The sequence below is a fragment of the Phyllostomus discolor genome, chromosome 15 (genome assembly GCF_004126475.2).
Source record: "Phyllostomus discolor isolate MPI-MPIP mPhyDis1 chromosome 15, mPhyDis1.pri.v3, whole genome shotgun sequence".
In the NCBI taxonomy this organism is placed as follows: Eukaryota; Metazoa; Chordata; class Mammalia; order Chiroptera; family Phyllostomidae; genus Phyllostomus; species Phyllostomus discolor.
The window spans coordinates 26,116,926-26,129,858 of NC_040917.2; the positions used below are offsets into that span (position 1 = coordinate 26,116,926).

Here is a 12,933-nt window from a genome sequence, read left to right on the forward strand (position 1 = left end):
TAACACAGCAGGGAGGTTGGTCTGGGAGCTCGGACTTTAATTCCAGGTGAGGGTATGATGCTGGGCTGCTCTGTGCCTCGGTTTCTCCCCTTCTGGGTACACCCTGCAGGGAGGGTCGATCGTGGACCCCCACAGCGCCCCCATTCTGGTCCCTGGAGCCTGTGCCTGTTGTCATCCTCGGTGGCCAGGACTTGGCAGGTGTGGTTGTGTCCGGGATCTCGGGGCCGGAGACCCCCCTGGGGATTTCAGGAGGGTGGGCTGTCAGCGTGACCACAAGGGACTCAGAAGACGAGGCACATGGAGGTCACAGACCGAAGAGGAGGCGGCAGTGTGGCCACCGAGGCAGCGGCAGGGGCGATGTGGCCCCAGGCCCAGGGGCCCGTGAGGTCACCAGAAGCCGGAAGAGGCAGGGCCTGAGGGTGACCTGGAACCTGTAGAGGGACCTGCCCTGCCTGCACCGTGACCTCAGCCCGGCGTCAGCCCAATCAGCCCCGATTTGGGGTGTCTGGCTTCCACCACGGGGAGATAACACTCTTCTGTAGTTTTAAACCACCAACTTTGTGGCAATTTGCTACAGGGCCCCCAGGACACCGGGGGTCGCTCTCTCCCTGCTGCCCATGGGCTGCAGAGCGCGCAGCTGGGTCTGGTTCGGCCTCCAGTTCCCACCGGTAGCACTTGTGCGTGGCCCAGGACCGCCCCCGCCCGAGACGCCGCAGGCTGTGCTGAGGCAGGAGGCAGGGCGTCCCGGCTGCAGACGCCCAACTGCTCCTCCTGACTCGGTAGCGGGCACCCGTGACTCCGGGCCACCAAGGCCCTGGACGGAGCCCGGCGTGTGTCCTCTGTGTCCGCCCGCCCCAGGGGCTCCGTCTCCTGGGAGACCTAACCCCCTCCTCAAAGGGCACATTGCCAGAACTGGGGAGGGGAGGGGAGGGGACAGAGATCCCAGATCCTCCGTGGCTCAGCGAGCCCTGACTGGGGTCCCCCATGGGCCAGACCCCGGCCGGCCCTGGAGGTAACGGTGGAGAGAAGGGAAGAGGGTCCCTGCGGGGAGGGGAAGCGAGGAACCACAGTTCCCGGAGGGGGCAGGTGGGCTCCGCCCACCCTCCCGTCTCCGAGCACCGGGGATGGGGGTCTCCCCGGCCGCGGCCCCACACTGGGACACAGCCCTGGTGGGCCGCCCGTTCCAGCCGAACTGCAGGGGGCGTTCTGCACGGGGACGGGGCAGAGCCGGGTGGCCGGACTCGCACGCCGTCACAGGAGCCGACGGTTACGTCCGCCGTCCAGGCCCTCACCTCCTGCGCCGAGCACGCCACCTCTCGCAGCCACTCCTGGGAGCCGGCCGCCGCCGTCCCGCACACGTGGGGCGGCGGGTGCCTCGCGGGGCGCACAGCTCATCGGAGGCACAGCGGGGCTCCCCGCTCTGGCCTGCGACTGGAGCCCCACGTGCGACACACAGGCACGGCCCCCCTTTGCAGCCCCACCACGGTCAGGCCCTCGCTGCCCCCCACGGTTCCCCTGCCTCCAGGTCTCCTGACTCTGCAGCCAATGCCCACTGCCAAGGGGCCCCTCGGGGGCCCTCCCACTTTGAGAATTCCCTTAGGGAAGCAACCGGATCGCCCTGGCTGGCGTGGCCCAGTGGACTGAGCGCCCACCTGCAGATGGAAAGGTCACCGGTTCGATTCCCAGTCAGGGCATCTGCCTGGGTTCCCCAGTAGGGGGTGCTTGAGAGGCAACTACACATGGATGTTTCTCTCCCTCTCTTTCTCCTTCCCTTCTTCTCTCTCTAGAAGTAAAGAGATACAACCTAAAAAAAAAAAAAAGTAGCAACCAGAGACAGTAACGGAGATTTCAGGAGGCAAATGTATGTACAACAGCGAAAAATGGCGAGGACACTGCGCCCAGCCACACAGGCCGGCTGGTCAATACACAACAGTGACTGCAGCGGAAGAGCAGCTCACCTGGGGGCGTGGCTTCCTAACATGACGTGCTGACAGGTAAGGGGTTGGGGCGGAACGGAATACACGTGGACAACCCCATGCATGCACAGAAATTACACGTCACATCACACATGTGTGCATAGAGATCACGTGGAGGGTCCCCCCCTAACACGCCCCTGGCAGGACCACTGCCCTTGTTGCCTACGCACCCCCTCTTCGGGGGAAGGCCGGTTTCAGGGTTCCACACCCCCGCGCCCCGCAGGCCTGCCCTCCTCTCTCCTGCTGCTGTTGGAGCCACGGACTCCTGGGGAAGGCCCCGCTCCCCACCACACTCGCCCTGGCCAGCTGAGGTTGCCCCTCCACCCGCCGGCCTCCCCACCCCCAGCCCCCTCAGACTCCCCGGGGGGCCGGCTGGGACTCGCCCGGCTCTTTGTCCGCGGATGACTCAGGCAGCCCCCGCGGCGGGCAGGGGAGAGGCAGCAGGGCTGCCTGGGCCGGGGCAGAGACAGTGGCCACGGCCCCGCCCTGGCCACCCGGCGTCTGCAGGCCCGACTGAGCAAAGTTTTCCACCCCGCGCACGGCCGCCGGCACTGCCGGGCCTGTCTGCGCCCTTGCCGAGGCCTTGACCTCGCCCTGCGGGCCAGCCCAGCGTTCCCGAGGCCGGCGCTCCTCCTCCAGAGTTCGGAGTTGCCAGAACGGGGGCGGGGGGCACCCCGGAACCCAGGAAGCAGGCGGTGCCCGTCCCTGGCACAGCAGCACACGCTCCCCACAGGGAGCACACGCGTGGCCTGGGAGCCCTGTCTCCGTGCCCACAGTTCTCGGGGACCCGAGAGCAGCACACCTCCCCCTCTGCGCCCCCCCCCCCAGGGCTGGGACCCCCTGGGCACGGGGAGAGACTGAAGCTGGTTCAGAAGGAGCCCCTGCACGCTCGGGGCTGACAGGGCTGGGTGTCCTCTTCAGGAGGCAGAGAGCCCCAGAACCCCGGGCTGCCCCCACTCTGCTGAGCGTGCCCCTGACACCCGGGGGGCCGAACCCTCCGCCGCCCTGCACCGCCCTGCGCCGCCCAGCTTTCAGAAGGCTCCCTCAGAGAGCGGCTGAGGCCGGCACGGGCAGGACACTGGCTGGGCCCGGCGCTCCCTGGCTGCCCGTGGCTCTGTAGGGCAGGGCTCTGCCTGGGGCCTGCCCACGGGGCAGTGCGTGTGCTGGCCGAGCACCTGGACCCCACACCTGCCCACCGACCCTCCCCTCTTCCAGAGGGTCCGGGGTCTACTTGGGGCCGGAATCCCCAATGGGGGGTGTGTGTGGATGGAATGCAAGAGCAAAGACTCTCTTTGGGGGCCACCCAGAGGAGCAGCCGCCGTGTGAGGGTTTCAGGCCCGAGTCTGCACACCGGGGGGAGCGCTCTGCCCAGAGGCGGGGCCGCTGCCCGGGGCCGCAGGGGCGGCCACCCTGCTCCGGGAGAGGCAGCGGCGGAGCCGCCGGGCCGTGAAACATCCGCCGGTCCAGGCCCCGCGGTTGCCCCTCCCAGGACCCCCGAGGCCGTGTCTCCCGGGGTCACGCTGCCCGCCCCCACCCAGGCCGGCGGTGGTTTCAGGACGGGTTCGCATCCCGTCGGGACGGTCAGCGAGGCGGAAGAACTCCAGTCCGGGCAGCGAGCAGACGGTGCGGCCACCGCCCCCACGGGCGTCTTCATTTGGGGAGAGGCATGAAATGCTAGCGGCCAAGCCCCACCCCACCCGGCCACCTCCAGGCCTAGCACCCCAGTGGGGGCAGAAGGGTGGGGGGAGAAGTGTGCAAAGAGAGGGCCTGGAGGGGCGGGGGTCCCAGAGGGACCTAAGCAGCAGGAGACCCCCCAGGGCAGGCCTCAGGCCCGTCAGTGCCCCCCACCCCGGTCAGTCTGAGCGGCCCCCCTGTGTCCTGAGGCTCCGGCGACGCAGCGGGCGGGGGAGCAGCAGCAGTCTGCACAACGGGGAGCGGGGCCCCGGGGCGGGGGGCTTCCCCCCGGGTCTCCATGGGGTCCATCAGTCAGGCCTGTGGCTGGGAGGCCCTTAGCCGGGGACGTCTTCCGAGGCGGAGAGGGTCCAGGGGCCGAATCTTCATCCTCGGCCCCGAGGGGCCTGCTGCCCCGCTGCCCGGAGCGTCTGGGCCTTCGGCTCCGAAGCCTCCTGCGGGAGACGGTGACGCTGCCTCACCAGGTGGAGCCGGGCCGGAGCCTGGTCAGCCCCCGAGGACCGCGGCGGGCCAGGACGCTGCCGAGAAAGAGAGGGTGTCCGCTGTGGGCCGCTGTGCGCCAGCTGTCCGGCTCCCCCGCCCCCGACCCACACGGAATACAATGTTCGTCGACGCTCGGCGGTCGATGGGGAGGCCTGAGGGCTCAGCAGGGTCCAGTCTCGGCTGACCGCCACCCCCAGGGAGGGGACATCTACGGGCAGGTCAGGGGGGGCTCGGCCTACAGGGCCCCTGGTTCACCGGGCCCCGGCCCCTCCGGTTAAAGCGGCTGGCGAGGCTGCAGGGCAGGGAGGCAGGGACGGGGGGGTGAGAACCCAGGGGGACTCGGGTTCTCGGAGGGAAACTGAAGCCGGAGCGGCACACACAGTTCCCGCCCCCCCCCCGCCCCCCCCCACCCCCGTTCCGGTCCCCGGGGAGGAGCGGCATCTGGGGCAGAGGGCACGGGTCAGGAGCCAGGCCGGCCACGTTCTATTCCGGGCCCCTCCCCTGGGCCTTACTGACCGCAATCCGGCCCCCACCCCCTGCCTGACTGGGCAGCTCCCGAACCAGGACCCCCTTCCTGCCTCCATCCCTCCCCCCCCCCCCCCGCCCCCCCCAGGGCCCCGCCCCCTCCAGCTCAGCCCTAGAACCCAAAGCCCACTGTCAGCAAAGGGCGGTGGAGCCCCCGCCAGCAGCATGCCGCCGGCCCTGCTGCTGAGGGCCCCTCCTGGCCCGGAGGGGGGGGCTCCTCAGGTTTCCATGGCCCCCGAGGGCCCCGCCAGCAGAGGGAGGCCCCCTTCCTGCCGCAGCTCCATGCTCACACACTCCTGTGGGGAGCATCCGTGCCAGGGGCAAGCTCCAGTGCCCCCACCCTGGGCTCCCCAGCTCCGGGGGGAGGCACTGACCAGGCCCCAGGCCCCGGGCAGCGGCAGAGGCCCAGCATCTCGGGGGCGGGCGGACCAGCCCCCCTCCGCCCGAGTCAGAGCACGGCCCCCTCCCCCACCGGCCGGCCTTCCTCTCAGCGACTGCAGGGCCCTGCCTGGGGCCCACCAGGCCGGGCTCCTGCCGTCCGGGGGCCGCGGGACGGTCCGGCTTCGAAGCGTGCCGCCGGCAGGAGTCCCCTTCCCTCTGCCCGGGAAAGGGGAAGAGGGAGGCAAGGGTCCCAGGCCCAGAATAGAAGGCTTACCAGATGAGCCCCCGGTCGTTCGCCCGGGTGGGGAAGTAGGGAGGTGAGGTGATGCGCCTGGCCCTTCAGGACACCAGGGTGCCGGCCCCCAGGCTCTGCCGGGCCCGCACCGTCTGGATGGCTTGCTGGTTCTTGAACTTCACCAGGCCCAGGGTGATCTGGGCATTCCAGCCGGGGTCTTCGAGGGGGCAGCGGAAGTCGATCTCGCCGCCGCCCTCGGTCACCAGCGTGAAGTAGATGTGGCGCCCCGTGCTCTCCACGCACTCCACGGCCTTGATGCGCGCGAAGCTGAGCTCCTTGGGCCGGCCGCCCGTGCCCTTGGGCTCGAAGAGCTGCAGCCCGCTATCGGTGAGCACGCAGCGCTTCCGCTTCCACTGCTGCAGCAGACCGCCGCTGCGCTTCTCCAGCACGCCCTCCTTCAGCACCGCCGCCGCCGCCGTCATGGGGCCGGGGCCGGACCCGGGCCCGGGGACGCCGCTGCGGGCCGCGCGCGCACGGTGCGCCCTGCCTGCCCGCGCCCCGACCGCTGGTGCGCGCGCCCCGGCGTCCGCCTGGTCACCCCGCGCCCGCTTCGGCCGCAGCGGCCTGCCGCCTTTGCCCCGTGTGCCCAGTCTTGCTCGCGGCCCTGCCTGTTCGCTGGCTCGCCTGGGTTCCGTCTGCGCGCTGGGCGGCAGCTCGGAGGACTTGCCCTTACTTGTCCCGCCGCTGCCTCCTGCGCGGCGCATTCCTGCCTCGCTGGCCCCTCCCTCCGCACCGCGCGCCCGCCGGGCAGCGCCTCGGGGGCGGGGCCGGCCCCGTGCTCCGTCACGCCCCGAAGGCACTGGGGGCCGGTGGGAGGGCTGGTACGGGGAAGGGGCCGCTTACACAACCGCCCCAGCCTCTGGACCCCCGTCTGCCGTTTCTTGGCCCCACTGCTCCAGAGGCCCCAGCTGCAGGGGGAGACAGTGCGGGAGGAGGCGCAGGCCTGCCACCCACCCTCTGGCACCTGCATGGTGGGCGCCAGGCAGCCGCTGGTGCTTTTGGACCGCTGCCCCCCTTCCCAGCGTGGCCCGCCCCCCCTGCGCATTGCGCAGTCAGACACTTGAGGAAGATCCTGGGCTGGGGGTGGGTGGGGAAGGTCGGGGAATGCAGTCTACTGGATCCCTCCGCCCAGGGGCAGAGTTCTCTGTGAGGGGCCCTGGGGGCCCACAGCTGTCCCTGCTGGGAGGATCCACCCCTCCTCCCACCCTGTCCCCGAGAGGGGGAGCCCCACAGAGAGAAGCCAGGGTGAACCTGGGGAGGCCCCTCGAGGCGCTGAGCCTCTGCTTGGTGGAGGAGGGACCCCGGTGGCCTGCTTGCCTCCTGTCCTTCACACCTGCTGGGAGGGCCCCCCTCGGAAGAGAAAGGACACCCCCCACACACGCTGAGCACTAGGGGGCCTTGCTCCCGTCGCTGCTGCAGGGCAGTGTGTCAGGCGGGGCTGGGCAGAGCTGGGTACAGACCCCCGCTGGGCCTGCCCGCCTTGGGCAGCCTCGCTACCCACCAGTTTCCTCCTCTGCCACTGGGAGGGTGAATGTATTCTCATCTCCGGATGCGGAGGTGAGATCGATGTCGTGGAAGGCAGGGACGGACCCGGCCCGGCGACTCCCACAGTCTCAACACACGTGGGCCCCCCTCCCCCACGGTCCTGGCCGTACAGGGGGAGGGGGCTCCGGGTGAGGCCAGGCCCTGGAAGGCTCGGCTCTGCCCCATCTTGCCCCTCCCGTGTCTCAAGGGCCTAGTCACTGACGTGTTAATCACAGATGATTATGGAAACAATGATATTCAGTAATGACACTAATAAGATCTCTCTGTCCCACACCAGGGTTCCACCCCGCGAGGCAGAGCCTAACGGCCAGAGGAGGGTCCGTGTGCAAGGGGTGCCCTGCCCTGTGGCACCCACCCCAGGGGGTGGCGGGCGGGGGGCTGCCAGGGTCCCATCCACACAAGGGACTGTGAGTTCCCCACCCCCTCCGGGAGAGAGAGGGTCAGCACCGTGAGAAGGGAGGGAGCCGGAACGGCATCCCCTGAGGCCCAGGGGGGCAACGAAGGGGCCTCAGGGTGCCCCCCGCCCTGACATGGGGGCCTCCAAGGTCTCAGTCCTCCACCAGTGGTGCCCTCCTGTGGCTCCTGTCTCCAGCCGCCCCCTCCCGCCCCTCCGGGAGAGTCCCCCGCCCTCAGCAGACATGGTTTTGTCTTCTCTGCTCCTTGCTGCTGTCCCGACACCGGCCGGGGACGCCTGACACTGTCCAGCTGCAGGTTGGTTCGCAAACACCTCCCACAGGCGTTTCTCACGGCGGGGATGGTCTTACTGAGCAGAAAAACAAGGCTCAGAGAGGTCAGGCACCCTAGGTCGGGTCACACCCGCTCTGCCCAAGGCAAAGCTGGGACCCGGCTCTGTGGACGGACACCACACCACGTCCCAGTAGGTGTCCACAGCCCGTGCCCCCAGTGGCCTGCGAGGGTCCTTGGAGCCTGGGAGCCCTGTCCTCAGGTCCCACGACCCTCTGGGACGAGGGCATGTGGCCCACTCTGAATCTTGCCCCAGAACCGGTGTCTTGCCCGGCAGTCTCGTCTGGGGGAGGTGGATGGCTTGGGCCATCAGAAGGGTCGGAGGCCTTTGGCAGCCAGAGATGCAGGGTGCAGGGCTGCTGCTCCCTCCCTGAGGGGCGCCCCTCCCCCACCCCGGGAGGGGACCTCTAACTCAGCCTTTGGGGGGGGGCGGGCACTGGCTGGGGCAGTGCTGGGCCCCAGGGACACTCGGTTCTCACTGACTTGCTGCCTCCACACTGGATGTCCCCCAGCTGCCGCCCGGAGCCCACCCTCTGCCCGCCCTGCGGGAAAGCCGACCTGTACCCGTGGGTCTGTCCGTACCCAGCTGGACCGGGTGGGGCTGCACCGCGGGCCCGGGAACCTTGTGCTGATGCCGTCCCCACAGGTCCGGGCCGTCCCCAGTGTAGGGACTGAGTCCGAGTCCCTTGGGGCCTCCCAGGACAGGGCGGAAGAGCATCGCGAATGGGGGCACCCGAGGGGCACGGAACGTCACGCAGCTCCCTGGAAGGCCCGTCATAGGCTCCGATTAGCGGTCACCCGCCCTTCTTCCCCACCTCGGCCCTCTGCCCTCTGTCTGCAGCCCAGGCCGCCCGGCTCTGACCCCCGGCAGGGAGGGGCTCTCCGACTGAAAGTGCAGATTCTCCCTCAGTGGCTCTGCGATGGGGCCTCAGATTTCCGCACTTCCAGAAGCTTCCATGTGTCGCTAGAATGGGGCACACGCTCTGGGTGCCGAGGGTCTAACCCCGGGCTCCTCGGTCCAGCCTCACCCTTAGGCTGCCGGGGGCCTGTTAGAGCCGCATCGCCGGAGCTCCCCGGACCTGCAGAGCCCGGCAGAGCCTGACCTGGGGCGCAGACTCCCCGCTGAACACGGGTGTGGGGACCTGGTCTGGGGACCTGCTGTGGAGGAGGGGGCCCGAGCAGGACACGGCGGTGCCACCGCAGCTCTTGTGACTGCCCCCCTGACCTCAGTGCCCTCTCCTTCACACGGAGCTGTCTGGCCTGTGTGAGGTTTGTGAGAATGCCGGCAGGTTCAGGGGGAGGGACTGTCCACATCTGTGGCCCCCCCACTTCAGGTAAGGCCAGAAGGATGTTGCTCCTCCCTCCTCAGCCTGACGGTCCGATTCATCGGGCCAGGGGCTCCTGCTCACGCAGACTGAACAGAACCGGGGCTGCATCCCGCCCCACCTGACCCCTGGCTGACCTGCCCCGGGCTTCCCCTGAGCCACCCCGCCCCTTTGATGTGGGGCCTCCTGTCCCAGGGCTGCGGTGGGGGTCGGGGGGGGGGAGAAGAAGCAGAGACAGATCAAGGTTCCAGGTCTCCGAGGACCTGGCTTTATGGGCTCCCTTGCAACAGAGCTGGAGGGGGCAGCGCCCGGCCGACCCGCCCCGGCTTGCTCCTGGGCCGGGCGCACTCTCTCCCTCGCTCTCACTCTCCTCGGTGAGAAATCCCCGCCCACGCTCAGCCCTTTCATCGCCTTCCAGCCCAATTACGCTCCGGATTCCCAGGGACCCCTTTGGTCTGGAGGGAGCCCCCTGCCCCCCTTGATGAGCCCGGGCAGGATGGCATTTGATCCCAGCTCGGGTCTGGCAGAGACTGGACTTGTGGGCGCGGGGGTTCAGGTCGGGGCCTGCAGAATTCCCCTTTTCCCAGGGCGTGCTGGCATCTGGGCACCCGAGATGCAGGAGCCCAGGGGACCCGCCGGCATGACCCTTGTCCCCACACTGGGCTAAGGGGCAGGGATGCCAGAGGACTGGCTTATTGATGCCCAGGGACCTCAGGGCCTCAACCAACCTGCCAGTGCGGCCATGCAAACTGGACAGGGGTGTGAGGTGAGTGCGGTGGGCCCGGCCCCGGGCTCTGCACCGGGACACAGTTCTCTTTTCCGTGGGGACCAGCCAAGGGGGGTGGCATTCCCATCCTCGGGCAGCCCCGTTCAACCGAAGGGGATCCTAAGGTGGATCTTCACCAGCGGGACCTTGACTTTGCAGAAAACCCGCCCCCCGGGTACTGGACGCAGCTGCCTCAGGTGAAACCCCACGTCACCGCTGATGCCGGTGTGTGTGCTTGTCCGGACAGGCTGGGATGTGCCCCACTCACAAACTCCCCCAAACCCCACGGGCTGGACCCGGCACGGGCCACCCACTCAGCCACATGTCCGAGGTGGCGGACAGGGCCAGCTGCTGGCCAATCCAGGCGCGCAGACCCTTGAAAGTGGCGCAGGGTGGCGCCCAGCTCACAGGCCGACGCAGGGCCAGCGGGGTCCACGTCCTGACTCCTGCATCAGGGCATGACACATCGTCAGGCACGCGACGGGTGGGTGGCACTCTCCATGGCAGGTGAGGAGTTTCGCCCACAAGTGACATGTCTCGTCCAACTCAGAGGCCAGGGCAGCCTCTGGGCCACTTCTCGCTTCACGGGAGGGAGGGAAGTGCGCCCTTGCACGCACACAGGCAGGGCACACGTGTGATCAGCCCTGCAGGACTGGCAGTGTGGCCACCGCGGAGGTGCCCCCAGGAGGCAGGGATGAGCCACCCCCCACCCCGGGCCCAGGACCAAGCCATGACCCTCCGGAGTCCGGCCGAGGCCAACAGAGGGGAAATGCAGAAGGCGGCTCGGGGGCAGGAGCTCCGGAGACGGCGCCCAGGCCTGTCCAGGCACGAGGTCCCACAAAGGGCTTCATTCAGACAGCCTGCTTCCTGCATTTTCCTGGCCTTTGGGGTGCGTCACCCCAGGCCCAGACTCAGAAGCGGAGAGTCGGGCGGGTCCCGGAGTGCGGTCAGGGCCACGGCGGCAGCACCGCCCTCCCCTGGGAGCTGGGGGGCTCCAGGGCGGGCGCAGGCCCCACCCCGCCTCGCCTGAAAGTCATCTGCATTTTCACAAGGTGCGAGGTTCCTGGGAAGCCTCCTCCTGCGGAGTGAATTGAGGCCAGCGTCCCATTTCACACGGGGCAGGTGACACCCAGACACGGGAGGAGGCTGGCCTGAAGCCAGACAGCTGGCTCCAGTGTTGCTGCCACCGTGTGCCAGGGGCTTGGACTAAGTCGCCCCCAAATTCCCCAAACTGCAATTTCCCCTCCTGTGGTAGGAGTCCTGCAACCACCTCGCGCCGCTGCTGTAGGGGCCCAGTAAGACCTCATGGGAACCAGGGCCCGCCCCGTGCGGGGTCAAGGCATGCTGCTACTGCCCGGGCTCGCCCTAGCCGGGCTCTCCCACGGCCCCGCCCGCGGATTCTTCTAGAGAAGACGCCGGGCAGCGGTGCGGGAGTGGGGCCTGGGCCTTGCTGCCTGCGTCTCTATCCCGCCCCGCCATGGGGTCTCAGGCCAGTTCTGGACTTGTCCTTATTTTGATCATTGGTGGTGGGCGCGATGGCAGCGCCGACCCCCGGGGTTATTGTGAGGACAGTGACCTAACGCCCTGAAGGTCCCCCAGAGGCTGTGGCGCATAGTGAGCGCACAGGGCGGGTGGGGAGGACGCTTCCTAAACCTCCGGGGCAGAGGCTGGGGGCGGGGCCAGCCTGGGGGGCGGGCCCTTCCCAGAGGGCGCCGCTTCCCGCCCCGCCCCCTGACCTGTTTCCCCGCGCAGGCCCCCGGCTGTGCTGCGGCCCCCGCACAGCCCCGACCCCTCCTGCTGGGTGTTTCGCTCTCTGCTGACGCAAGGGCCTCGCCGAGCTCCCCGGGCCTCATTCGGGCACCGCTTGGGCGGCCTTTCTTTTTTGTCCCCGAGAGGGCAGCCCCGCGGGCGGGCAGCTGTCGCGCAGGAGGGGGATCAGCCCGCGGGACAGGAAACAGGAAGCTCCAGGGAGCCCTCGGTAACCAGCAGAGCCCGTCCGAGCCCAGCTGCGGGTCAGCCGGCCGAGCCTGGACGCTGCGCCGACGCCGCCCCAAGCCCCGCCCAGGCCTGCGTCAGAGCCCCCGGGGCGGGGCCGGGAGTCCGCTTTAAAAGCTCCACGGATTCTCGCGACCCGCCGACTGGAGGCGGGGCCGGGGGCGGCCGAGCCGGAACCCTGCCCGCAGGCTCTCCCCGAGGGGTCTCCCCTCCGCCGCTGTCTCCCCCCCTTCACCTGCCCCGGGGGGCGGCCCTTCCCATAGAATTTCCTGTCCTGCTCAGGGACTAATTGCCCCACACCTAAGAATAGCTCACCCCCCGCTCCCCTCCCGCGCCTCACCCTCCCCTCCCCCCCCCCCCCCCCCGTCCCGCTCCTCTGACCTCCGACCTCAGCCCGCAGGGGACCCACACACGTTGCTCTGGGAGGAGGGGCCTCTCTGCAATTGGCCTCCGGTCAGGAGGGCCTCTGTCCCATCGCTCCCTCAGCCGAAGAACAGCCACACTTGCCCCCGAGTACCCGGGTGCCCACTCAGGGACGGGAGAACCGAGGAAAAGGAGCCCGCATGAACGCGAAGACCTTAGCCCCCTTCCTCTGGGTCCGTTCCGCTGCGTGGCGCGCCGCAGGCCCGTCAGCGGAGGGTTCTCCCAGGAGGCAGCTATCACCTGGATTGCAGGTGCGAACCCCGACCCCCCCGCCCCAGGCAGGGCCCTGGAGGGAGGAGGTGGGAGACTGGGCGCCTGCCTCCTGCCCCGGCCCACAGCGCCACCTGCCGGCGGCCCGTCCCTGCAAGGGGGCCCACCCCAGGTGCCCGTCCCCGCTCTCCCAGCCCCTCCCCTCCCCCACTACCTGCCCTCGGGCTCGTCTTGGCCAGCGCCCTGGGTAGCCCGGCTTTGCTCCAAGGAGGTGCATCCAGTCCGCTCCCCACCGCGTTGGCGGGTGGCTTCCTGCAGAGACCTGCCCGAGCGGCCAGCAGAGGGCAGCCTGTCCCCAGCTCCGGCCCCGGACACCCATTCTGGCGTCTCCCAGGGCAGGGAGAGGATCCAGGTGTGGGGACCGCCCGGCATCCTCCTTCCCCGCTTCCCCACCCCTGCAGACCCCTCAGGACCCCGAGACCTTGCCTCGCTTCCAGTGCTGCCCTGACCTGCTGCCTGTCCCCAGGCACTCACCCTAACCCCAACCCACACCTGTGTGGGTCCCACTCCCAG

General features: G+C 69.4%; 1 protein-coding gene across 1 annotated transcript; it reads right to left on the reverse strand.

The window, feature by feature from the left end:
• Positions 1 to 3,596: 3,596 nt before the first annotated feature.
• On the reverse strand, positions 3,597 to 6,087 carry PHLDA3 (pleckstrin homology like domain family A member 3). Its single transcript, XM_028531297.2, has 2 exons — positions 5,332 to 6,087; positions 3,597 to 4,186 (listed from the first exon to the last, which is right to left on the reverse strand). Exon 1 carries the CDS (start codon positions 6,054 to 6,056, stop codon positions 5,397 to 5,399), a length of 660 nt encoding a protein of 219 aa, XP_028387098.2. The 5' UTR covers positions 6,057 to 6,087; the 3' UTR covers positions 3,597 to 4,186; positions 5,332 to 5,396.
• Between the last annotated feature and the right edge of the window lie 6,846 nt (positions 6,088 to 12,933).